Source organism: Vidua macroura, chromosome 6, assembly GCF_024509145.1.
Source record: "Vidua macroura isolate BioBank_ID:100142 chromosome 6, ASM2450914v1, whole genome shotgun sequence".
Classification (NCBI taxonomy): Eukaryota; Metazoa; Chordata; class Aves; order Passeriformes; family Viduidae; genus Vidua; species Vidua macroura.
This window is the reverse complement of record NC_071576.1, coordinates 43,945,616-43,969,163: the sequence shown is the minus strand read 5'-3', so window position 1 is coordinate 43,969,163 and position 23,548 is coordinate 43,945,616. Positions and strand designations below refer to the sequence as shown.

At 40.1% G+C, this 23,548-nt stretch overlaps 1 protein-coding gene across 2 annotated transcripts in view; it reads right to left on the bottom strand.

Annotated features, from left to right (window-relative positions):
- SLC1A2 (solute carrier family 1 member 2) overlaps positions 1 to 23,548 on the bottom strand; it is a 78,897-nt gene that overhangs the window by 4,062 nt on the left and 51,287 nt on the right. For both annotated transcript variants that reach the window (XM_053981079.1, XM_053981080.1), the window contains exons 2-9: positions 22,175 to 22,314; positions 21,315 to 21,467; positions 20,437 to 20,687; positions 16,840 to 16,999; positions 13,414 to 13,540; positions 10,752 to 10,985; positions 9,044 to 9,238; positions 5,306 to 5,440 (exon numbers count right to left, since the gene is read on the bottom strand). In XM_053981079.1, the coding sequence (XP_053837054.1) occupies positions 5,306 to 5,440; positions 9,044 to 9,238; positions 10,752 to 10,985; positions 13,414 to 13,540; positions 16,840 to 16,999; positions 20,437 to 20,687; positions 21,315 to 21,467; positions 22,175 to 22,314 (1,395 nt within the window). The remainder of the gene's footprint in view (positions 1 to 5,305; positions 5,441 to 9,043; positions 9,239 to 10,751; positions 10,986 to 13,413; positions 13,541 to 16,839; positions 17,000 to 20,436; positions 20,688 to 21,314; positions 21,468 to 22,174; positions 22,315 to 23,548) is intronic.

The window sequence follows — 23,548 nt, the reverse complement described above, 5'->3', positions numbered from 1 at the left end:
GTTCAGACAGGGAGGATGTTCAAACTCCCATGTCCGAGCTGCTTATTCTCATGGAGTTCAGCAAAGAATGTATGCTAGATCATATCCAAACTGCAAAGCTGTGCTTTACTGAGATCCCCCATGCCTGCTTCTGGAGCTGGAGGTTTCTATATCAGGGTGCCAGGCTCACACCCCTGCCCTTTGTTTAATCTGAATTTATCAGAGCACTGAACTTAATGCAGGCAGAGAAAAGGATTTTGGTTTTGATGAACCGTTCTCATTTCCAGTTTGAATTAACAAAGGCCTCTCCCTTTACTCTTAGTGAGCCAACTATGGGGAACAAAAATGCCTGAAATATCTCCATAATGCTTAGGCTACTGAAGCTCCTCTCCTGGCACCATCTTTACAGATAGCCATCTGTTGATGTGGCAGCATGCCCACTCACACTACGTGTGCCAGAGCTTGGCCTATGAGCAACCCAAATATAGGTCATGGCCTACAAAATTATGAGCCTGTGACAGCATTTCACTAACGAGTGCCCCTTGTTGTAGGAGGGTGCCAACAGAGGCTAACCTGCTTCATTACAAAGAAATATGTTTTTTGGCACTTTCTGGACAGGATGCCATTAAACAGACATATCACCTTTCTCCTGTCTTGTCTTTAGTGTGGCTCTATCTGACAACAGTGAAGTCACAGTTGTGGATTTTCCCTGACTTCAGAATTCTGCCTCAAACCTGACCAAAAGTCTGCAAAAATGGGAGCTGGCTTCTGCTATCTTTCCTGCTGCAGCACACATGTTAAAATCATTTACAATCTCATTTGCCTCTTCATAACTGCACTGAATATAAAACTCCTAAAAACCTTCTGACCAAGGGTTGCAAATTAAACCAACTGAAAGCAACCGAGTCTAGCTCTGCCAAATAGGTCAGTGAAGTGATTACACTGATTAATTCTCAGAAGTATATTCATGAAGGTTCATTTACACAAAAATGGCCAGGTTGAACAGTGTGGACATTTGCCAAGGGACAAAAGCTAGCATGTAAGACCTCATTTCCCAAGACAGTGATTAATTTCAAAACAAACTCTCTAGTATTTCTAGTACTAGATTTGTGTGACATCTCCTTTTTCTGTAGAAGACTGAAAACATCTAATATATAAAGCCTCAACTGGTAAACATTCATTATTCATGTTTATTCATGACCATATAAGCACTTGAGCCCATTTTAACATCTTTGCTCTACACATTGCTAAGTCTTCCTTTCTCAGCTGTGGAATAATAGTCCCATTCAAGTTTCTCCTCTCCCTCTCAACATTATTATGCTTACATATTTACAGCCTTTGTGGTGTAATATCTTTGCTGAAGCAGTTAATTTTCTTTTTTTTTTTTTTTTTTGGCTTCAAAAGAATACCCAGAAGGGGAAAACCTCTACAGTAATTCCCCCAAGAAACAAACCAACAACCAAGGGGGATGAAAATGTCCTTCCACTTTTGCTTCATGCAAATCAAATCCTTTATGTGGTTCTCATCCAATGCCTGTGAAGACTATTTTAAACCTGGTCAGATGGTAGAATAGGAAAATAAGACTTTCTGGTGTGATTTCTGATTAAGACTATAAAATACACTGAACCTGGCAATACAACTCTACAAAAAGAGCACCTATTTAATTTTTTTGCATGAGTGGTATTAAATTTTGAAAGGATTCACTGATGCCAGATGACAGAGGGATAGTTTAGCATGCCAAAAACCCAAGGTGGAGAGAATACATAAATATAATTGAGGCAGAATTCAAATTCTGAAAGGGTCATTTGAGGAGATGCTCCAGGTCATGCACACATACTACTAGCTGCAAGATAAAGCAATACAAACTGCACACCAATGCACAATGTGTTACACTGTGCAATCCGAAGGAAAGAAGGAAGTTCCTTACAACAGAAACTGCAATGTCTCAGCTGTCAGGAATCAACAGCAAAGTGCCACTGACCTCTTTTGGGGCAAAGAACACCCTGAGAAGAACAAAGACAATTGTACGTACTCTTTTGTTAAAACGAACCAACCAATTAATTCCAGGCAAGTGGGATGATGTAAACAAAACAAATATAGGAAAGTTGCAGTCTAGTCCCTATTCATAACATGCAGACTTCAACTGGGTCTGAATACTCTGGATCTAGATCTAAGCCAAGGCTTAGATCAGAGTCAGAATATTCAGACACAGAGTCAGAACTGAAGCAATCTTTTTCTGAGTTACTGAATGAAGGTTTAAGTACCGGATCAGCTGCCCAAGCTCATTTTCTCTAATTCCTCTCTCTTTGCTGCAAAATACCACTAATCTGGTACCACTGATACTTGCTAAGCTTGTCAGCTCACATCTGGAGAGTACTCAGTTTGTGGCTCAAGCAAAATAAGCTCATTTTATTCCATCTGTTGGCATACAATTAGTTTCCTATTAAATGTCACTGCTGTGTTGTGCTTGGTTTTAAACTGCAAGAGAGACTGTAAGAGGTGTGAAATCCTGGGAAACTTGCCTGGTTGAAAGAGCTTACACTGAGTATACATGCATGAGAGGAAGAAAAATTGAACAACCTAATAGATACTGCAGAGGCTTGAGAAAAAATCAATATGGAAATCTTTCATCTCCAGTTTGAAAGAGAGAGCGCCATGTCTAAGGATTTGACATAAAGTGATATTTGTGTTACACAATGACCAAATAATGCAAAACTGGTTTTGGTAAGACCACAATTTCAGATGGTGGTAGTACTGTAGAATCAGCTGATGTTCTGATACTTGTTTTTATCAAAAATAATGAAAAACTCAGAGTAGAATATTTTTAAACCTTTTTTTATCTGAAATGGTAATGTTATTGAAGGGATGTTCTAAATATTTGCATATGGCTGTTTGCATTTACTCATGGGTTCTACAAAAGTGGCTGGAGTTGGGTCTTAAATATTTTATTAACTTTCTCTTCTACATTCTGTTAGAATTACTGCTGTAACATTATTTAATGTTTGTTGGTAAAGAAAAAGTGTTTTTATGACATTTCATTTCAGATATTCTTGAGGTCTGGTTTGTGTGTGTAAAAGCTTGTTCAGAAGTTGGCCTGTGTGCCTTTTCTTAATATAGCAATATCAGCAGCATCATTTTTCATAGTTCATTAGATCATTATGGCTACCACAACACAGCCTCTGGATGGTGGAAAATGAAGCTACTAGTTGTTGAACACAGATTAATAAGTACAGCACTTTCACCAACAAACAGCATCTTGACTTTGCAGCACCAGTGGCATGACACAGACCTTTTCACCTTTTCTTTTATCTCTTTTACTTTTACCTCTCAGTTCTGAATCATGCTGCACTGGCACTGCTGATCAGTAGGCCATGAGGACCCAAACCCAACCATTCGGGCTGAAAGTTCTCTTGCCTTCCATTTATTTTGGATAGATATCCTGAAGTATTTCTTTCAGAATTCCTATCCTTCCTCTTCCTACATTCATCATGGCTACAGTTCCACAGTACAGAAGTTTTTATTTCCTAAGCAAGGTTAGATTAGCCAGTGGGGACAATGCTGCTGAAATGCAACACTCACTAGTAGATCAGAACTGCTGATAAACTTACAGCTCTGAGGCTTGCTAGTGTAGGCAGAGCTTCTCAGTCCACAGGAATATTTTTAAAAATACATTTCCCTAAAAAAACCAAACAAACCACAGGCTCCTTTTGCACATCCTCCTACCAGCTGCAGAAACCTACCTATTTGCCTTACTTGGAGAGCAAAGAAAAACAGATATTTAAAGTATATTTTTATATTTTTTTCTCTCCTTCTTCCAGCTGCAGATTCCTATACCACTTTCCTGTTTTCAGCTATGACATCATAAATATAATAAACCCACTGAATATCACATCCTTCCCTATGCCTGCACCTTCTGATTTCACCATTCTACATCATGACATCATGATATTCAGTTATATATAAATAATCTAAGTCAAGTTTTCCCTTTGCCTCCTCAAGCTGTGAATTCCTTTTTCTTTCTTCCCTGAAGCAGAAATCAGAGCTACATGTAATCCTTCAAAATTCTTAGTGACAGTTAGACCATGCCAAAATACATGTCAGAGGATTGATTTAGTTCTTGAATTCTTCTCAATAAGCCAAGAGATAATGACAGAAAATTAAACTTCTATTTTATCTGCACATGAACATTCTCAACTCTGCTATTTCTTCTTGCATAATTTTAGTTGCATATCTGGAACCAAAAGTTACCAGAAGCAGGCAGCTGAGGCTGCTAGTGTAGGAGAAAACACATAAATAGTAAGTTACATTTATGTCTCCCTTTCTGTGCACCACAGCTGGAACAACAAAAACAAATGTCTTTACTACTTCAAAGGATATTATGGGAGAGCTGGCTGTTGACCAGAATAAACCAGAATATACTGTGCTGCAGCAGTACAGGACAATTTAGAAGTGTCTCTAGAGGCCAGTACAACTTAAGGGCTACTGAGTCTCTTTCAGCTCTGCACAGGTGACAGAAGGATATCCCAGCAGTCAAATGACAGCAAAAGAAAGGATGTGGCCTGGCATACCCTCTGTCTGTATTTACAGCTTCTGTTTTCAAGTGTTGAAGACCAATAGCCTCAGAAAACAATATGTGGGTTAGCTGTTTCTTGCTGGAGGACCTACAATGGCACTGGAGGACTTTGATCACAAGTTCTTGGAAATTAAAGCCATTCTTTCTAGTCTGAATGATCTGTCAGTAAAATGAAACTAGTGAATTACCTTCTTTATTTCAGTTTTCATTCTTATTTGTCTTTGGTCTTTGTCCTGCCCTGGAACAGGCTCTTTGTAAAGGTATTTTACTTTCTTATATACAAAAATAAACCAACTTTCCCCCCTACAAGTATAAAACATTTGATACTACAAATGCCCACATCACTCTATAACCTGCTGGCAACATCTTGATGGAACTTGCATTTTCAGTGTTCATCCTTCATTTTAGACCAGAACTATAACAAACGGAAATACAAAAGCAGAGATTAGAAAACTGCTCTTGAGTGATGGAAAAGCATCATTAGGAACAAGATAATATACAAGTGTGAGCTCGCAAGTGTGCCAAGAAGACCCTTGGCTCACGGAAACTGACTTCAGTAGCTCTGTAACAGTTTGTAACAGCTGAGAAGCTGCTTTCAGTGTCTCCTACTTCACTGAATAGCCCATTTCCTCCTTTGATTTATCTGGAGAGGAGAAACTTACAGGTCTTTAACACCAGTGGCTGTAAAGCACTGTGGACAAACATTACTTCACTACCTTTTCTGCACTGAGCAGTGGAGTCAGCACAACTTACAAAAGCCAGTCAACAGCAACAAGCAAACTGATGTCCTGGGTAGGGAGACCCACTGCAGTCAGGATCAGCAGCATAGTGACAAGGCCCGCGCTGGGAATGCTGGCAGCTCCAACACTTGCAAGGGTGGCAGTCAAACTGCAAAACCAAAAATCAAAGGGGAGTATCAGGAAGAGAACACACACTTTACTTGCATACTCGTGTGACCATTAGGAAGGTCACATTTTTAATGTGTTCTTCCCATAAAACACAACTATATGATAAATCAAGGTAAGCTCTGGTCATATTTTTCTTTCTTGTGTTTCTCTAGAAATATTTATTAGGGGAGGCCAGATCTATGGGGTTTGTTTCAAGAGTTGGAAGAGGGCTGCCTGCAAGCTAGTTATGACATTCAAATCTGTGTTCTGGTGTTTTCTAAACTTGATAAACTCATCCAGGGTTTTGAATCCTGAGTTTTTGACCATCCCAACATGCCAAGTTTAGTGACTACAGGTTGAATTTTCAGGTTGATTCATTTCTGTTTATTTATGTTACCTGAAGACTGAATTGTGAGTTAAAGGCTGAGAGAAAGCAGTTATTATTAAATACAGAAGAATAAAAGTCTGGTATCCAAAACTCCCAAAATACAAGCCAGTGGTCTAACAATCACCCTAGATGAAAAAGCAACATTTATCTGATTGTTTCATAAATCCAAACCTGTGTTTGTTTTTGCCTCGTATATTTTGATGAAGATCAGCAGAGTGAATGTCTGAGCTTCAAATGTTTGTAAAAATACAACGTGGATCATAACAAATATCAACATAATTGGGCAGTCTTATAAATAATGGAAAATAAATTTGTCAGAGAGCAAGTCAAGGAGAGAAAAACAGGGAAGAGGAGAGGGAGAAGCAGAGGGAGAGGAGGAGGGTAAATAAAAAGGAAAGCAGGTGAGAGGGACCAATTTGATTTTTGTTTATGCCACAACATATGCTATACATGAGGTGAAAAACTATTACAGGGGCTGTACACATGTTGAGAGCCCTAACACATGCCAGGTGTTAGGGAGGCAGAAAATGGAGGGACGCTCTGTCTCTAGGGGGACTTCACCTGGCAGCCAGTCAGGGCAGAGAGAAGTTCCACAACTGGGCTGCCCAGGAATAAAAGCTGGGCAATGGGGCTGTGGGTGGAGCCTTAGCACACGAAAGCATGAACTGTGCCATAGTGAGTGCCATTTCCTTTGGGTTTCCTGGAGGGACCAGGCTCACTCCACCACTCGTAGCCAACAAATCTGAAAGTGCTTCCAATACAGAAGCAGGGGGGAGCAGACTCTAGAGGAAATACTTGCCCATTAGCCCTAGAACTCATCTGTGAGGATGTTAGCCTGATTTAGAGCTGCCAGATGCTGTCTGGCTGGGTCTGACCCAGGCTGCAGTGTGTTTGTCAGGTGTCTGGGTTAGAATGCAGCCTAGCTCACTAAACACCCAAATAGGTCCAGCAGATGTGCAGGCAGGATGCTCTGTTCTGCTGTCAGGCTTTGCACGTGATGCCAGATCCTCAGGCACTTCCAGCCTAAACTGGTAAGGGATTCCTTCCAAGCTCTGTGAGGAAATGCTCCTGCCTGCCTTTTCACAGCAGCACTTAGAAACCTGGAGGGGAATGAAGCTAGCACTGTTCAGAACTAAACAGAACCTGTCTTAGCTACCAAGATCACCCTTTCCCAAAGAACACAGAAAATCAGAGGAATTAAATGACCAGTATGAAGTAACTAAGGCTGGTCAAAGGCTAATTAAGTCTTTATGAGGTTATGTCTGGGTCACTTGAATATTGTCAGTATCACAAAGTGCATATTCCAGACAAAACCTAATAATCTTTCCTTCATTTGTATTGTCATCTCAAGAGATAGTTCTTGTCATATTGCTGTAGCAAAAATGCATGAAGAGGAAAACCAGTGGTTTTACAAATTGACCAAAGTTGCTCCCTGCTTTGTAAATGTCAGTCACAAAGTTGGATACACCAGCCTTGAAATTGTGAGGTCAGGAAGAGCCAATTGCTCAATCCCTCAGAGGAAGTGAAGATGAGTAACTCAGGTTCAAGCCTACCAAATCTCCTGGACAACAGCAGATTCCTGAGTTGAATTTCCCTGGTCTCAATTTAGTTTAATATGTGGAATCTCTGAAATGACTGTTTCCAGTTTTAGGAACAAATATGGATCATGCAGGTCTAGCATCTGCCTTCATTAGAAGCAGCCCTGAAAACCTTTTACAAACTTGGCTTTATTATTTCAGGAGTTAGGGCAGGAAGTAAATGAATGGAAAATGTGGAACTAGTATAGCTGGGCAAGAAACATAGAATTAGACATCCCTTTGCAGGAGTTTCTTTAGTGTTAAAAAGGCTTAATAAAAGAAAACTGTGTGGGTGAAAACGACAGGAAGAAGACAAACTTGGCAGCCTTGACTTGTGGTTTCCATTTTAACTATTCAAAATGTTAGATCTGCTGTCTTCATCAAGTTAAAACTCCCTTACAGTAAACAGTCTTCAATCACTCTTATCCTTTTTTAATGGGTACTTTCTTTTGTTCTTACAGATGCTCAGCTTTCTTCTGGCTAAGAAAATTTGATATGAAAAGACTACAGTTACTATTTACTGGGTTAGCGATAAAAGCTCTGGGAGTATCCAGACCATGCCACAATCAATCTCACCCTCAGGTGAGATTATTTTTACCCTCAGTTCATTATTTTTTTCCTGTTCACCAAAGTCACAGAAAAAGTACAGGCAAATATAAACACATAGAAAGATTTTTAGGTATATTTTTTTCTTCTAGTGTATATAAACAGATATATTCTAGAAAGTGATTGGCCCATACATGAGTTGTAGCATACCCCTAAACTAAAAAAAAAAAAAGGCATTTCTTTGGACAGAGAATGCTTTATATTACAATTTACATTGTTTTGTGTGGTGGTTTTGGCTGGAGTAGAGTTAATTTCCTTCACAGTGGCTGGTAGGGGGCTGTGTTTTGGATTTGTGCTGATTGGTAATACAGAGATGTTTTTGTTATTGCTGAGCAGGGCTCACACGGAGCCAAGGCCTTTTCTGCTTCTTGTACAGCCACAGTGGTGAGGAAGCTGAGGGTGCAGAGGAGGAGACACAGCTGGGACAGGTGGCCCCAGCTGACCAAAGGGTTATTCCACACTACATGTGTGCAGAATCATCAGTGCATAAAGTGGGAGGAGGAAGGAGAAAAGGGGAGTTTGGAGTGATTTCCTTTGACTTCCCAAGTGACTGTCATGTGTGGTGGGGCCCTGCTCTCCTGGAGGTGGTGAGCACCTGCTCACCTGTGGGAGGTAGTGGATTAACTCCTTGGTTTTCTTTGTTTGTGGGCACTGCTTCTGCTTTTCCTATTGAACGATTGCTTTCTCAACCCATGAGTTTTCTTTTACCCTTGTGATTCTCTCCCCAATCTTACTGGTGAGGGAGTGAGCGAGTGGCTATGTGGGGTTTGGTATCTGCCCGGGGTTAAAGAATGACAATTGTGAACTGCAGAAGTGTAGAAAACCACCAGCATGCACTATGGCTGCAAATGATAGAAAACACACCACCAGAGAGCCAGGACCCATATATAAAACATTCATTTGCATATCATTATTAGAAATCCATGGATTTCATACTGAATCCAACTGAGACGACTCAGCTACTGAGAAGACATCCAACCCAAAGCATTCACATTTTACAGTCTGTAGAAACAAAGGACTCTTTTGAACTGACCTCACAGTAACTATCTGGCCTCCATCCAGGTCAATTCCATTCATCTGTGCTATGAAGATGGCAGCCACAGCTTCATAAAGGGCAGTTCCATCCATGTTAATAGTTGCTCCAACAGGAAGAACGAACCTTGTTACACGCTTATCAATACCAAGATTTTCTTCAAGACATCGGAATGTGACAGGTAATGTTCCAGCACTAGGGAGAGAAAGCAAAAAACACAAAGACATAATTAAAATAAATGTAACACATACACATAAGGGAACAAAATCAGAAATTTCAATACAGCTTTACTACCATTGTTTACATTTTCTACTTCCACTTTCTGCTGTGATTCAAGCCTTTTTTACACAATTTTAAAATTAGGCCTACATTTAGCTGGAAGTGGGACTGAGGCCAAGACATGAACGTGGCTTGATGTAGGATGAAAACTCTCGGCCAGACCAGTTCTCCTATAATCCAACATTGTTTATCACAGAGCACAGAATTACTGAGGTAGGAGTGTATCTCTGAAGGTCACCCATCCCGACCACCTTGCTCAAGGCATGGGCAGCTAGGGCAGGTTTCCCACAGGACTGTGGCCAGACAGGTTTAGTGTATCTCCAGGGATGGAGACTCCACAACTCCTCTGGGTAACCTGTGCCAGCATTCATGCACTGTTGCAGTAAATCACAGCAAAAAGAGTTTTCTTGTGTTCAGATGGTACTTCCTGTGCTTCACTTTGTGCCCACTCCCTCTCTTCCAGTCACTGGGCACCACTGAAAATGGGCATCACTTCATCTTCTTGGCATGTCCCATCAGATATTTATGCACATCAGTGAGGTCCCCCAGAGACTCTCTCTCGTTCATCGAGAACGAAGAGGGAGAAGCTGTTCAGCAGCTTGGATTGACCCAAAGAAACAGCTGAATTACAGTTCTTTCAAGGCATTCTTCAGATCAAGAATGCTCAGTTTTCTGGTGGTCCATTTTGAACTATGTTTTTTTGTTTTCACCTTTTTAATTAAAATGGAAGATTAAATTATCTTCAGAAACAAAACACTGATTGAAGGAAAACACTTCTAAATATGGTATTTAACTGAAAAACATTTTCAGCTCAAGATCTACTGACTGCTCCAACGCAAGACACCAATTTTTGATTTTTAAAAATGTATTACTGAGAGTTGTGTTACTTACAGACTTTTCTGAGTCTGTTCTGTGCATTGACAAGTCTAAAATGCTCAGCTTTTCACTGAAGTCCAATTATTTTGCCAAAATTGATTAAAATACAAACTGAGAGGTTTTTTCCCTTTCTTTTGCGAAACCTAAGAATGTTTGTTTTTTCTTTCTTGAATGCAATGAGACTGGTCTTAACATGCTGTCAAAATAAATAGAATTATCACTTTCCCCAGTTGAAGAAACAAGCACAGAATTAACACAATTTGCACAAGTAATTAGGCAAATATCAGAAAAGAAGATGAAAGAAGAAAGAAAAGAAAACAAAAAAGTAGGTCTCCCAGATGTCTGCAGGTCTCTGTAGAGATACAGCCTGTCTAGAGAATCCTGAAGGCAGGTGGTATTTTGATTTATTTAAACATGGTTGTATTAAAAATAGTTTTCATTCAATAGCATAAAATGATTTGGCAGTGAAGGTTAGAACAGCAGATGTACCATGTCTAAAAAGCAGGTAATAATTTGCTAAAAAATAAAGCACGCTGATATTTCTCAGGTGTACCTGGAAGCTGTGCCTAGTGCTGTGATCCATGCCTGGAAAATCCCAGCAAGGAATGAAAATGGGCTTTTCCTTGTTATCACAAAGTAAAGCAGAGGCAGGAAGATCCCTCCATGGATGACAAGACCCACAATCACAGTGACCATATACATGCCAAGTTGTCTAGCAACTACTTCTAAGTCCTTGATTGCAATGATTTTTCCACAGATGAGGCAAGCAATACCCAATGGTGAATACCTAGAGAAAGAAAACAAGCATAGACAGAACTCATCTTGGCAGTGCAGTCATAAAAATTGTGCTGAACAAAATACAGACTGGAGAAGAGTAGGGACCTCTCAGGCTCAACAGTGAGGTGCATGTCAAGAATTGATGGAAATTCAAGGGATAGTTTTCACATTGTTTTTAAAAATAATGGCCATCTCCAGCAAATTCCCCATCTACTTCATTTTCCATCCTATCAAACAGAATATGCCTTTCCTGAATAGTTCTCAATCCTAAAATAACATTGTACAAGAATATGATAATGTTACACAGGCTAGTATCATTACAAAGAATGGTGCAGATTTGTTCTTCAAATGTAACTTTTACACCCCATTTTTACATGGTTTCAGGGGGTTGCATTACTTACTTCAGTTAAACTATTCGTTGAAATGAACTGTTTATATCTTGAAGGCTGAAAATATTTCCACTGTGTTCTTTCAATAATTCAGACAAGTGCTTTTTAATTTATGGATTCTTCATTAATTATGTACTTTTGTTACTTAGGGTAGGGTTTTTGTCTCCTCAATCATTAGAACAATACAAAGGAAACTGACTTTCAGAATAAAAGTGCTTCCTGGCTTTTGTTGGAATATCTCATGGTTTCTCAAGCAATGTGCCCAAGGCCTGGAAGCCTTCAATCACTTCAAATGCAAGGCCAGCTGTTATACCAGTTATCATAAAATGCCACGTTTCAATGAACTTGACAAAATGCAGTTCTTACAGAGAGTTACATGTTGTCAGAGCCAGATGTCTGTTTTGTTTTATGCTTGTGTAGCAATGCCATGCTCCTGAGAGTCTCTAGGTGCCACAGGAGTTGCAGATGTCTGTCTGAGCAATCATAAACCAAACAGAATGTAACTCTGCATAAGGAAGTGCTTTTTTCTTTATAAACACACTAAAATCCCCTTGCTTCTGGCCTCGACAAATCTTTAAAAATTTGAAACAGAGATGAACAAAAGGAATTCCCAACATCAATTTCCTTTTCTTTTAATGAGAGGAGAAATAAAAATCACATTAATAAAAATAAATATTTACAGTGAATTTCTTGAAACTTGAAAGATTTCCTGCTGTTGCAACACTGAGTACTAGAGAACGTTTATACTGTAGGCAGGGTATTATGGTCTACCAAATGGTGCTAAGTAAGATAAATTCTAGCACCTGGAGGGTTATGGGGGTATAGTAACCATCTCTCTATCAAGTGGAGATTGAGTAAATATTGAAAGCTTTGTGAATGAAAACAGCTTTGGTTTTATGCAGCAAGATCATCTACAGAAAAGCAGAAGCATAACAGGAACGCAAAGTCATTGCTTCAAGTTCTTTCTGTTATTCTGCGCATTCCCACACTGTTGTTACTGTCTGCATCACTCTGGCCTAACAGTGTCCCTCTGAAACACTGATGGTGCTGACGACTCGTGCTTCAGGCACCCTGCTCCCCTTCCTATACACTAAGTCCATCGAGCTCTAGAGAAGAGGGCAGCCTTGGAACTCAAGAAATCACTCCCAGGGACACCAGAGAACCCCAGGTAGCAATGAGCCACAATATGTGTGTTATGTTGGAGTGGCTATTTCTGCTCTCAAAGACCTAGGAAACACACTAGTTCAATGCCAAACATAGCAGTGAATCTTTATGTTCTGGAAAACTGGCTTTATGTGAGATGGCCATGCTTGGCATACAAATAGCTCTGGGGAAGCACTCAGAAGAAACATTTCAGAAAAAAAAAAAAGAGTCAGAGTCCCCTCTCAGAAGTGTAAACAAGGGCTCAGACTTAATTGAGTAAAGCCACTTCCTTAAAGGCAAGTTAGGCCCCATTATTACAAATGGGTATACTTCAAAAAACAGGGCAGGTATCTTCCAGTGACCCCACTGCAGCAAGGATGTAAGACACATTCTGCAGAAACTATGAGTGAAAGGATTACACATCACTGAAAACTACTGGAATTTTATTTGATGCTAAAGTATTTTTACTAAAGAAGACCATGAATAAAGTGTGTCAACAGACTTTTTTTGTAATTATACCTCCTAGGTAAAACCCTGGGATTATGCTAACCTCCCAGGAAGATTGGGATGTTCTTGTGTGAGCAATTCTTTCTTGCTTAGGTGTTCTCCTCTATAATGAACTTCCACAGTCAGTGTGGCATTTGAAGGGCTTTGCTGGTACATGTATGTGTTGTATTTCAGCACACAAAGAACAGAATCTCTTCAGAAATGTTTCAAACTGCATCCTAAATAATCCCCACCAAATGGAAATAATGCTGCTGTGGTTCTAATATAACTTACAAGGCTTTAGAAGGTCAACTATTTAATTACACTGTTTACTAACAAACTGGCATCACTATATTAAGGTTTTATAAGGGCTTTTTAAAAATTACTTTTTTGTTCTGTGGGTTAGAGCTACAAACTTACCACATGATCATGGTTACTAACTTCATTACAATCTCATTCAGGATGTTGAAGAAATCCACCATCATCTTGGCCTGGTCTCCCATTTTCCCCATAGCAATGCCAAAAGCAATAAAGAATCCTATCAAACCTATTGGGAAAAATTGCAAGACAAAAAGAAGGCTCTTAGGACTTTTTTGCACTTAGTCAACGACTTGATGCTAACTGCAAATCCAGATTTCACAGAAGCATAGAATCACAGTTTAGGTAAACTTGGAAGGGACCATAGTGGGTCATCTGGTCCAACCTCCCTGCTCAAGCAGGGCCATCCTAGAGCACATTGCTCAGGATATCAGAATTATAGGGTATTACACATGTCTTGGGACTTTTTAGTATGCACTCATGCTCAACTACCATAATCAAATACAGAAAATCTTTGATTCTTCAATGTTTTACTAAATTCCAATTTCACAGCCCAACTACAGTTTTGTTGTTTGCTAGAAATCAAGAAGTTGCTAGAAATCAAGAAGAAATTTTCTCAGGATTTACAAAAGTGCCTTGACAGACCAATCAGTACTGGAGTGAAGGGAAAGGCAAAGTATCCCTAGAACTTTTGTAGGCCAGGAGTATTCCCATTAAATGAAGAAGAGGTGGAAGGAGAAGGTGGGTACTGCACTTAACCACAGAACTCCCAATAAGCAGCTTAACCACAATGAAAAGGCTATCAGTTGATGCAAAATTGTAGCGTTGAAAATGGGTAACATTTGGCTCCTAAATGTAGATTTTAAGGTGTGAATATCTGGAGTACTGGACTACCAGTGTGAAAAAATAATGGATGCATCAGTCATGGATTACTTTAGAGCTGTTTCTTCAATGCTAACCAGAATCACAGAATAATGAGGTTGGAAGAGACCTCCAAGATCATCAAGTCCAACCTATGCCCCAACACCTCAACTAGACTATAGCACCAAGTGCCATGTCCAGTCTTTTTTTAAACACATCCAGAGATGGTGATTCTACCACCTCTCTGGGAAGAAAATTCCAGTACTTTATTATTCTTTTGGTGAAAATTTTTTTCCTAATGTCCAACCTGTACCTCCCCTGATGTAGCTTGAGACTGTGTCCTCTTGTTCTGTCAATTGCTGCCTGGTGGAAGAGACCGACCCCCACTTGCCTACAACCTCCCTTCAGGAAGTTGTAGAGAGCAATAAGGTCACCTCTCTAAGCCTCCTTTTCTCCAGGCTAAACAACCCCAGCTCCTTCAAATGTTCCTCAGAGGGCTTGTGTTCCAAGCCCCTCACCAGCCTTGTTGCCCTTCTCTGGACACACTCAAGAAATTTTCAGTGTCCAGAGTTGGATTATTAACTTATAATGACAGATGGTTTGAATCTTCAGCCATTCTTTGAGGCTAAATTTTCAGTCATGATATGAGTCCAGTATTTAACAAATGTGTAAACTAATCTGAGAAATTCCTATGGAAAAAACCTATTGGGACACAAAAATATTCAAGATAAGGCAATATGAACTGCCAATACCCTGGGAAAACACAGGCTGTCCCATAGCCTCGCACTGGGTTTAACAACCAGATTTTTTTTCTTTTTTTTTTAATCCAATTTCCTATATACAAAGTCATTTTTTAGAACCAAGCTATCTTTGTTGAGTCAGTTGAATAGGGAAGTGAAGCATATGTTTGTGTGCTTCAGAGCGTAGAGAAATGATGAAAAGCTTTTCAAAGACCAAGTTACTTCCTGGAATTCAGAAATCTGCATTAGAAAATGTTAATAGGTAGTTTTGTTCATTAATTCCAAATGAGCTGTTATGTTAGTCATGAGAGTCAGATTGGTTCCTATTTGCAGGGATTTGCCTGGCTTGTACTGCTTATCCAAACTGGATGGCAATTCCCACAACATTTTCATTTCTTCATTCAAAATCAAACCCACAACAAACCAACCCAAAAAACTCAAGAACATTTGACAGTCATTGGTCAAAACACCACAGCAAATTCCCCAGCTCAACTGTCTATTTCTTTTCTGTAGGAATTGTATTCAGCCTTCTATATCTTTTCTTATCCATGACAGAGCCTACACTAAACAAGCCCAGCATTAAATGTAATGCATCTCTCACTCAGAACAAGTGTTTCATTTTAATGCATAAGCAGAATTTCAGGAGAGAAAAAAATAGGTGAGGGTAAACAGCATTAACAATAAGCTGCTGCCCCATGTCTGGTGCAAAGTGCCAGCTTGCAGCTCTGAAAGTGGCTCCTCTGCCCACAGATGCTGAATGGAACAAGAGCCATGAAAGCAGGCAGGATACAGGGCTCTTGTAGAGCAGACTGCTTCACAGAAAAACAAGACCAGCTTATAGATGCCATCATCTCCCTTGTATCTAAGCAAAGCAGCCAACCAACTCACCAACACCTCAGGAAGATCTGCAGACAGCACTGTGTCAGCAAGAGCTGTTCAGCAGCTGTAAGAGGCCATTTGCCCTTCAAAGATTATGGCCTAGTGGTGAAAGAAAGCAGGGGATTAGGTACCCCACCATACTGTCCCACTTTGAGGACACCTATAGACAGAGAGGTGTCAGCCTCAGCCTTGTGGATGTGCTGTCACAGAGCATCTTCAAGTGTAGGTGTGAGGCTACAAATTGAGAGCTAATCTGTGACTGACTTCACCCACATACAGAAAGGAGGGAGTTGAAGGAGGAGCACACTCCTCTCTCAGATGAAAAAACAGGGACTTTAGGCACAGAAGAGAAAATAGAAGTGGTGTGGAAGCTGTTTGTTTCTCGTGTGCCCCCATCCCAGACTGAACAGTTGATTCAGGAAAGGGTGGGAGATGGGCAAAGTTTTCCTACCACCTCCACTTGCTAGCTTGTCCAGACAAGATGGCATGATGACAATTGCAGCTGGTAAAGGTCAGCAGCCAAGATGAAAGGAGGAGGGAGTTGTGACTCAGAAATGTGTCAAGCCTTTCTGGGATTTTTCTTGGGTGGTGTGGTTCACACTCCACCTCTCACTTCAGGCTCTGCCTCAAGCCAAATTAGTTCAGCACACCCGAGACACCTACTGGAAACAACCTGGATCCATCAGGGGGTGCGTGAAGCACTGGCTCTTGAAGCTCTCCCCCATACTGTTTTGCCAATATGCATTAGTATTAGCCTAGGTCAGCTTCTTCTAGGATGAAAGGATATTTTGGGTAGCTCCTACATGCTTTGCCACTGAACTCCTCCAATTCATAACCACAAAGCTGCCAATCCAGAACAACTCACTTGCTGATTTCTGTGATATCTCAGAGACCAATGGACAGCCAGTAGGTGATAACATTTGATGATTATCTAGAGAGACTAAACATGCACTGAAGACCAGATCAGACAACGCTGACTACCTAGCCACAACAAAAAGCTGTGACACACATATCATGTACATATTTGACAGGCAGAAAATTTTCTTACCCAGGACGTTCATGCCATCCTTAAATTCAAGTCCCTTCTTAATGACCATTTGGGCTTCAGGTGGTGCTGTCTCATTCACCATAGCAATAGCAGAATCAGTGACATTAGGTGGCTCTTCAACAGGTAGTGGCACCAGCACTTTCTTGGTGACAGTTTGGATCTGAAGGCAATAAAAAGGGAGGATGAAAATGGAAATAGACTGAATGCATCCATATGGTAGATAAGGAATTAATAATAAAAAGTCTTCACTTGAAATTTCAGGGAACTATATTTTTAAAGGATTAGATATGCATTCCACAGCCTCTTAACCCTTCTTCCAAAACAAAGGTTATTTTTCAACAGTTTCAAGTGCTACAAAGTACTGGGGGTCTTCCTCATGACTGTAGTGTGAAAAGTATGGCAAATGCATGTTTTTTATCACTACAATGAAACATTTTACAGACAGTTAGTCCCTTTGGCCAGGCAGTTCACAAAGGGTGCTTCCCAGACTTTGTTACAGGCTGATACCATTTGTTTAGCACCAAAAGCCAAGTGCCTTTAAGATCAGCTGTGGCAGCAACTCTGCAGTAAGGCTTGTTATTCAGGATGGTCTGTCCATCTCAAGTCATCCCAGTTTAACGGCTAACTCGAATCAAAAATTCAGGACATTTCCAACATTTACAGCTTTTGAGCTCTTGACTGCAAGAGCTCAAAATGGAATATACACAGTCCCCTGAGCTCTCTAATTAAAAGATTGTGGGGGATAGACAACAGAAAAATTACCAATGCTGCCAGATACAAATCTGACCACCTAAAAAAAAAAAAAAAGAAAGCATCAGCTTCTGAATGCATTTGGACCCCCTCCTGGCACATCAAATTTGGAGTAAAGGAAAAGCTGGGAAGGAGTAGTAGGAGAACAAGTGAGCTTCAGGTTACAGCTAGGAAAAAAGGGAGGAGGGAGTGGAAAAAGAGATCTGTGATTTGCTGCTTTTAGAAGGGATGTTTTCCAGCCACTTCACACCTTGACCCTTTTTCTGCTTCTTCATGGTCCTGGGACAGGCAAAATGGTTTGGAAGCTATGACTGGCTTGCCATGTGTTCCCACCTTCTCCCTACTCCCCTTGCTCCTAGAAACACTTAGCAAGACAACAGAAACTGTGCATTAGCTTTTCAAAGAACATTTGCACCTCTTTCTTGTTGACATGGACATTGTAGTACTATGGATGATGATCCAGATTTGATCCATATGTTTTAAAGCCCTATGGTTTTAAAGTACCTTACATCTCTCCTTCTGAAGCCTGCTGCCTAAATCCGGAGAGGGGGATATAGACAGAAAACCTACATAACTTTGAACGAGAAACTCTTCACTTATCCTGAAACCACCTAACATTCTTGCATGCCTACTTTTTTTCAGTAGGCATTTTTCAATTTTATCTGAGGGATTTTGTCAACAGAGTACTACACTTTATGTGATGTATTCAGAATGTAAGAACTGAGTAATAGAAATTAAAATATTAGAATCTTCACACGTACAAATTCCACTACAGTCACTTAAGTTAAAGGTCCTCAGCAGTCCTTTGCACAAGGCCACAGTCTCTAAAAATGCTGAGTCTGACATAAAGGTTAGATTCTGACAACATTTGAGACTAAAAAAACATTTAAATGTCATAGTCATATTCACAGATGGTCCCATGGTTTTTCTGCTGGAATAGCAATTTTCATTATAAATTTAAACTTTCTTGTGGACCATGTGAAAATTCAGGAGAGATTGAAATTTCATGATAGACACAGTCCAGTTTGCAAATGAACAGTTCCAAAGCTGCACATGAACCTCTTCATTGGCTTTTGCCTGGTTGCAATGGAAGGCACAAAAATCTCCCCCCCCACTGTTCAGCACCATTGCTGTGCACCCTTCAGAACCACTCTTTGCAGGATTACTGCAAAATATTTCTTCCACCTAAGGCTACCTGGAAACTCTGAGTGTCTATGGAGAGAGAATGTATGAATGTAGGAAAGAAAACATATGCTGACATCATTAAAGCAGGTTATTTTCCTCTAAAAGAGAGAGAAAAGTAAAGCCTAATTTCTTACAGAGGAGTTAAGGGCTAACAGAAGCAAAAGTTCCATCTAGTCACACTTCACAAATGAAATGTGGCTTTGTGACAGAGGTTTTCACTAGAAATTAGTCTGGAATCTGCTAAAATCAAACACTGAAAAGCCAAAAAGCTCTTTTTTTTTTTTTTTTTTTTACTAAATTTAAAGATAATCAGTGAAATTAGTGATCCATAAGTAGTGAAATAACCTGAACATTGGTATTACACACACTGAAAAAATAATACTAACATTTAAAAAAAAAAAACTATCTGACACAGGTAGCTTAATTCTTCTTTCTTCTGCTTTTTTTGCCCCTTTGTCAGGATATTTTACCACTTTCAACTGACAAGAAACTGAATTTTCCTCCCTTCCACAGCTCAAATGAGGGAGAGGAAGAAAAAAACCATAAGCACCCTGCTTTCCCCCACTCAATTTTGCAAAAATACATTTCACATTACATGTGATGTTTAGCCACCAACAGTTTGACCACATGACTGACATTCCCATGATGATTTGGAAATATTGAGAATGTTCTCTCTCTAAATCCCCAAGGATTATATGTTTTTATGTGGAAGTCCATGTAAGAAGTGAAGCAATCCAAGCCCTTTTGGCAGTTTAGGTCACCCTTCATTCTTCCACTCTCCCATGGCCTCTTCTCCCTTCCCCCTCTTCTTGCTACTTTTTTCTCTGGCTATAACCACAGCACCAGCTATCATGCCATTTCACACAGGAACACTTAAGAACAGGTTTGGCAACAAATCCTGTTACATCAAAAAAAAAACCAAACCTAAAACCAACCCAACCCCCAAAAAACCTTGTCTGCATTACTTTCAAACAATTCAGTTGGAGGGAAAAGCAGCTTACATACAAGAAATATGCTTAAGCATATTTTACCTCTTAAAGTCAACATGTTTTGATTAAGCACTGGTGAAAAGCTTTCAGACAAAATTAACTCCCTACAGAGCAAGCAACACATTGTGCAAGCATCCTTCCTTCCCAGCATGCTTCAAAGCTGGTGAGATGGAGCCACCTGTAGGTGCATCAGCCCTTTGGATCTATCATCCCCACCTCATCTGGACTCTAACATAGCAACAGAGGTTATGAGAGGTTGGGTTTTGGGGTACATTTTTGGCAATGAGCTGGAATGATGATTGTCCATATATTCCAAACAGGGCATTGCAGAACCATCATCTCTGTAATTAACAGCCAAGTTAAAATTCAACCTGGGTGAAAGACCAAGCCAGCATTCATGACCATAGATACTGTATGAAAAGCATGGAGAAAATTAAAGATTACTTAATAACAAAATAAACTTCATGTAAAAACACTCCCATGAATTTAAATAGTAACTACAACATAAACCAAGGCAGCCATAAATAATGATGATTAATTTACCTGCTCAGGACTTTAGACCTGTATTCCTCTTTACATCATCATTTCTCTGATTAACCTAAACAATGACATTAACTCAACAGACAACCCTGACAAGATGTAAAGAGTATTACCAAGGAGCAGAAGGACTTACCTGCTGAAAGCATGCTTGAACCAGATTTTCAGGGAACAAGTTTCGGATCAAATCCAAGAAGGCATCCAGACTAGATACTTCATCATTCTTCTTCCCTTGACCAAGCTGTTTCTTGAGTTTTGGATTCCCTGGATGGATGGCTAAAACCAGAATCACGCCCAGCACAGCAGCAATAATAGTGGTGGACATGTAGTAGACCATGGCTCTTGTCCCCAGGCGGCCACTTGCTTTAGCATCCAATCCAGACAATCCTGCAGGTGTTTAAGATACAAGCAAATATATTGACACTCAATACCCAATTAAGTAATTATAAAATAAAATCCTTTATAATTTTCAACATTTAATAACTACCTCTGGGTGCCTACTTTCATCCCTGTGATAGTCTCACCATGAGACAGATAACTGATGCTTCTCCCTCTAGTTCTTATGTGTGCAGTGTCTACTGCTAATAATTTGAAGACAAGCATTTAAAACTCCATCTAATTGCAGAGGAAGCATTGAAAAATAGAGAAGATCTCTACCATCTTTTGCCCTTGACTTTTGTAAACTGGTCATGGTCTGGCTGACACCACACCTTCAAGAAGGGTAGGCTCACTAGTGTCCTGCCATTTTATTTGCAAGGTCCAATCCAGAAATTAGAGCAAACAGCATATTAAGGAATTTCTGAAGGTAGCATGTGTGCATGTGTTTGGAAATAAATTCACTGAAGCATATACATACTAAAACCAACCAAGTTATTCAGAAATTTACTCTGAAATACTCACTGCAACAGCAAAATGCTGACAGGATCACACCATTATTCTTCCTACATCACAAAAAGCAAACCAGGTGATACCTGTAGAAAGCATCTTAAAGTATTTATGGCTAATGGATCTTACCTGTGATTAAACTGGAGATAATTAAAGGGAGGATCAGCATTTTTAGCATCCGCATAAGTATATCTCCTGGGAAGGCTATTAACATGATGATGTCAGGGTCAATAGGTGTTGCTAGGCGAAGAAGACCCCCACACACTGCACCCAGGATAACACCTGGAAAAAGAACATAAAAAGGAGCAGGTGGGTATTGGAAGGAACTGCCTGATGTGGAATACTGTACATATCTTTGAAGAAAACTTGATTCTTAGGGCTCATGTCTTATTCCTTTCTTGATGCTTTGCATCTTCCTCCTGTGCTGATGTTCTCAAACCTCAAACAAACCCCATATCATTTATGTGGATAAAGGGATAAAACTTAAAACTGGTCAGGACTGAGGCTGTTAAAGCATAGATTAGGGAAAAAATGCTATGTCTACTTTCATAACATGATCTTCGTGAACAGGTATTTTATGTTTACATCCAGTATGTCTTTTTTTCATGATCCCAAGCGTAATAAAACCTGATAGCAAAGCTTGTGTTGTGATTCGCAGCAACTATGACTATGAAGTATCTCTGATACAATGAAAAAATATATGTGTATTTAAAACTTTCTTCTTGGACAGCATCAGGTACACCTTTGAAAGGTGATTTATGGCAAACACTTCAGCAGTATGGAGTTTTGCAGGCTTAAAATATGGGGATGAAATTTGCAGCTCAAGAGCAGTTGCAGCTGTTTTTTCAAACATAAGCAGTGCCCATAGGCATCCTATCTACTCTCTGGCTGTTCAGCTGGAACAGCTCAAGACCACAGACTGGGGCTGTGGTGCCACAGGAACAAATGCAGATACACACAGAGTGTCCAGAGCAGCAGATGTAGCTTACCAAACACAGTAAGAGTCAGGAGCAGATTCCTGTGGAGGGACTGGCAGAACTGCACACATATGTTCCTGGATCTGTGCTCCACTGGATTTAAATGACTTTCATGCATCCGGACTTCCACTTGCTTAGGCATATTGTTGGCACTAGAATAAAAAGTGAAAATCAAGTAGAAGTTATAGCACAAGATGCCAAAAGGGAAAGTCTGGATTACTTCCATCATATATAACTGGGGAATCTGACGCATATTTCACCACCTCCCACATTTCATAAACACTGCATATTTACTGCTCCAAAGAAGTCTCTGAAATGGCAGTGGTGTGTCCTTCTAAAGGTGTAGTCATCACAGTATTTTTTGTAGTTATTTCTCAAATGGTAGAGATACAATCAGAATTAATTAACTGGACATATCATCCCAAATGTTTCAAGGACTAAACTACTGGTATGGAGCTAGGAAATTCAGTTTCCCCAAAGATCATGGCTGTTTACTTAAATAGAAGAGACAGCTGAAGAACAAAGTTTTTATTAGCAGGAAAATGTAGATTTTAATACCTTATTTAATTCCAACTGAAGATAACAGTTTAAAAAATTAGGATTAATTTGCAAAAGAAAGCATTCAATAACATTTTGCTTAATCTTTTGAAAACATTTAATTTCAACATTAACATTTTATTTTAATATAATCAGAATGCTGATGTCAAGAGAACAATTTTAACTTGGTTATAATGAGACTTGAACAATTGCCACTGAAAATTAGTTAGAAAACTATGCATTTCCCAAGAAAACCTTTGGTTTCATTGAATTGGCAATGCTTAGAGGAAAACGGTTTTTTACTATCTCTGGTTTATATTTCAGGAAGTGTGTTGATGCTGGCTGGATGCCAGGCATCCACCAAAGCTGCTCACTCACTCCCCTCTGCAGGGGAGAGAAAATTTAATGAAGGGCTCATGGGTTGAAATACAGACCAGGAGAAATGGTTCATCAAATACCATCATGGGAAAAACAGGCTCAGCTTGGGGATATGAGTTAAATTCATTACTAACAAAGAGCAAGATAATGAGAAGTACAGTAAATCCTTAAGAACACCTTCATGCCACTCTTCCCTCCTACCCCAGTGGAGCAAGGAGACAGGGCATGGGGGCTGTAGTCAGTTCATCCAAGGCTTCTCCTGCTGCTCAGGGAGAGGAGTCCTTCCCCTGCTTCACCAAGGCATTCCTCCCACAGGAGACAGTTCTCTGTGAACTTCTCCAGTGTGGCTCCATCCCACGAGCAGCACTCCTGCCAAAACTGCTGCAACGTGAGTCCCTCCCACGGGCACACAGTCTCCCCAAAACTGCTGTAGCATGAGTCCCTCCCATGGGCAACTGTGCCCCTCCAAGT